The sequence below is a fragment of the Sinocyclocheilus grahami genome, unplaced genomic scaffold (assembly GCF_001515645.1).
Source record: "Sinocyclocheilus grahami isolate Dianchi unplaced genomic scaffold, SAMN03320097.WGS_v1.1 scaffold603.1, whole genome shotgun sequence".
NCBI lineage: Eukaryota > Metazoa > Chordata > Actinopteri > Cypriniformes > Cyprinidae > Sinocyclocheilus > Sinocyclocheilus grahami.
The window spans coordinates 71,529-72,714 of NW_015505782.1; the positions used below are offsets into that span (position 1 = coordinate 71,529).

General features: G+C 22.3%; 1 protein-coding gene across 7 annotated transcripts in view; it reads right to left on the minus strand.

Moving 5' to 3' along the window:
• LOC107557456 (focal adhesion kinase 1-like) overlaps window positions 1-1,186 on the minus strand; it is a 69,357-nt gene that overhangs the window by 15,241 nt on the left and 52,930 nt on the right. For all 7 annotated transcript variants that reach the window (XM_016240878.1, XM_016240877.1, XM_016240876.1 and 4 more), the window contains one exon: window positions 408-470. In XM_016240878.1, the coding sequence (XP_016096364.1) occupies window positions 408-470 (63 nt within the window). The remainder of the gene's footprint in view (window positions 1-407; window positions 471-1,186) is intronic.

Consider the following 1,186-nt stretch of genomic DNA (forward strand, 5'->3'; position numbering starts at 1 on the left):
ATTTATATATATATATATATATATATATATATATATATATATATATATATATATATATAATATAACATAACATAACATAACTTCCATATAACTTATTTTTACTTTAGAAATTTTCATAACTTTTTATATATTATATTATATTAATTTGTATGACTTTTCCAGGCTTGGAAATCACAAATTTAAAATGTCCTAAAATCTCACGGTAAAACTAAAATACATACATGCATACATGCATACCAATATAAATATTAATTGTTTATTATTAGTAGTACATGTCTGTAATATATTATATAAATATTTAGACCTTTTTTTCTAAATGTTATATTTAAATATTGAATGTTTTAAAGAGTAAACTACTAGTCGAACAGAAATTTTTTTAGTCGGGGGCAGCCCTAGAAGTCACTCACCGGGGCCTGGAGAGTGCTGTCCTCACGGTCGATGCTGCCCCTCGAGTTCCTCGACTCCGGATTCTGAACAAACACAAACCATCATTCAAATAAACGGATTCATGATTCAAATCATGCATCATTACAAAGAAAAGGATTTGTAAAATCTTTATGAGATAAACATTCATCTGATTATGTCATCATCATCCCCACATCACATGACTGATGAATTCCATTGACTTTTCTAGTCGTTTATGATTACTGGATTAAAAATCAACAACAATATCAAAAACAACAATAAAAACTGAAAAATGTGAAAGTAATTTCAATTTAGAAAAGTAATAAAGCATTTATAGAGTGATTTCTAGTCACTAAAATATTTTACAAATATTTGATTTTATATTTTTACGGAAGAGATTTCCAGTTTTTTAAAAATGAAAAAAATTTCACACAAAATTAAAAAAAAATACAAACATACACACTAACAATAACTAGTACTAACAATAATAATAAACACTGTATTTTTTTTAAATATCTGTAATATTTATTTATAACTATTTTTATTGCTTTTAAATATTATATTTAAAATTTTACTTAATTTTTTAAATGTTAAAACTTTAAAACTTATTTTCACAGATTTTTTTCATAACGTTAAGATTATCTTAATTTTTATAACAACAACAACAACCATTTTAATATTTATTTACCTGTAAAATTTTATCATTATTTAGAGCTATTGTTTAAAATGTATACATCATATATATATATATATATATATATATATATATATATATATATAT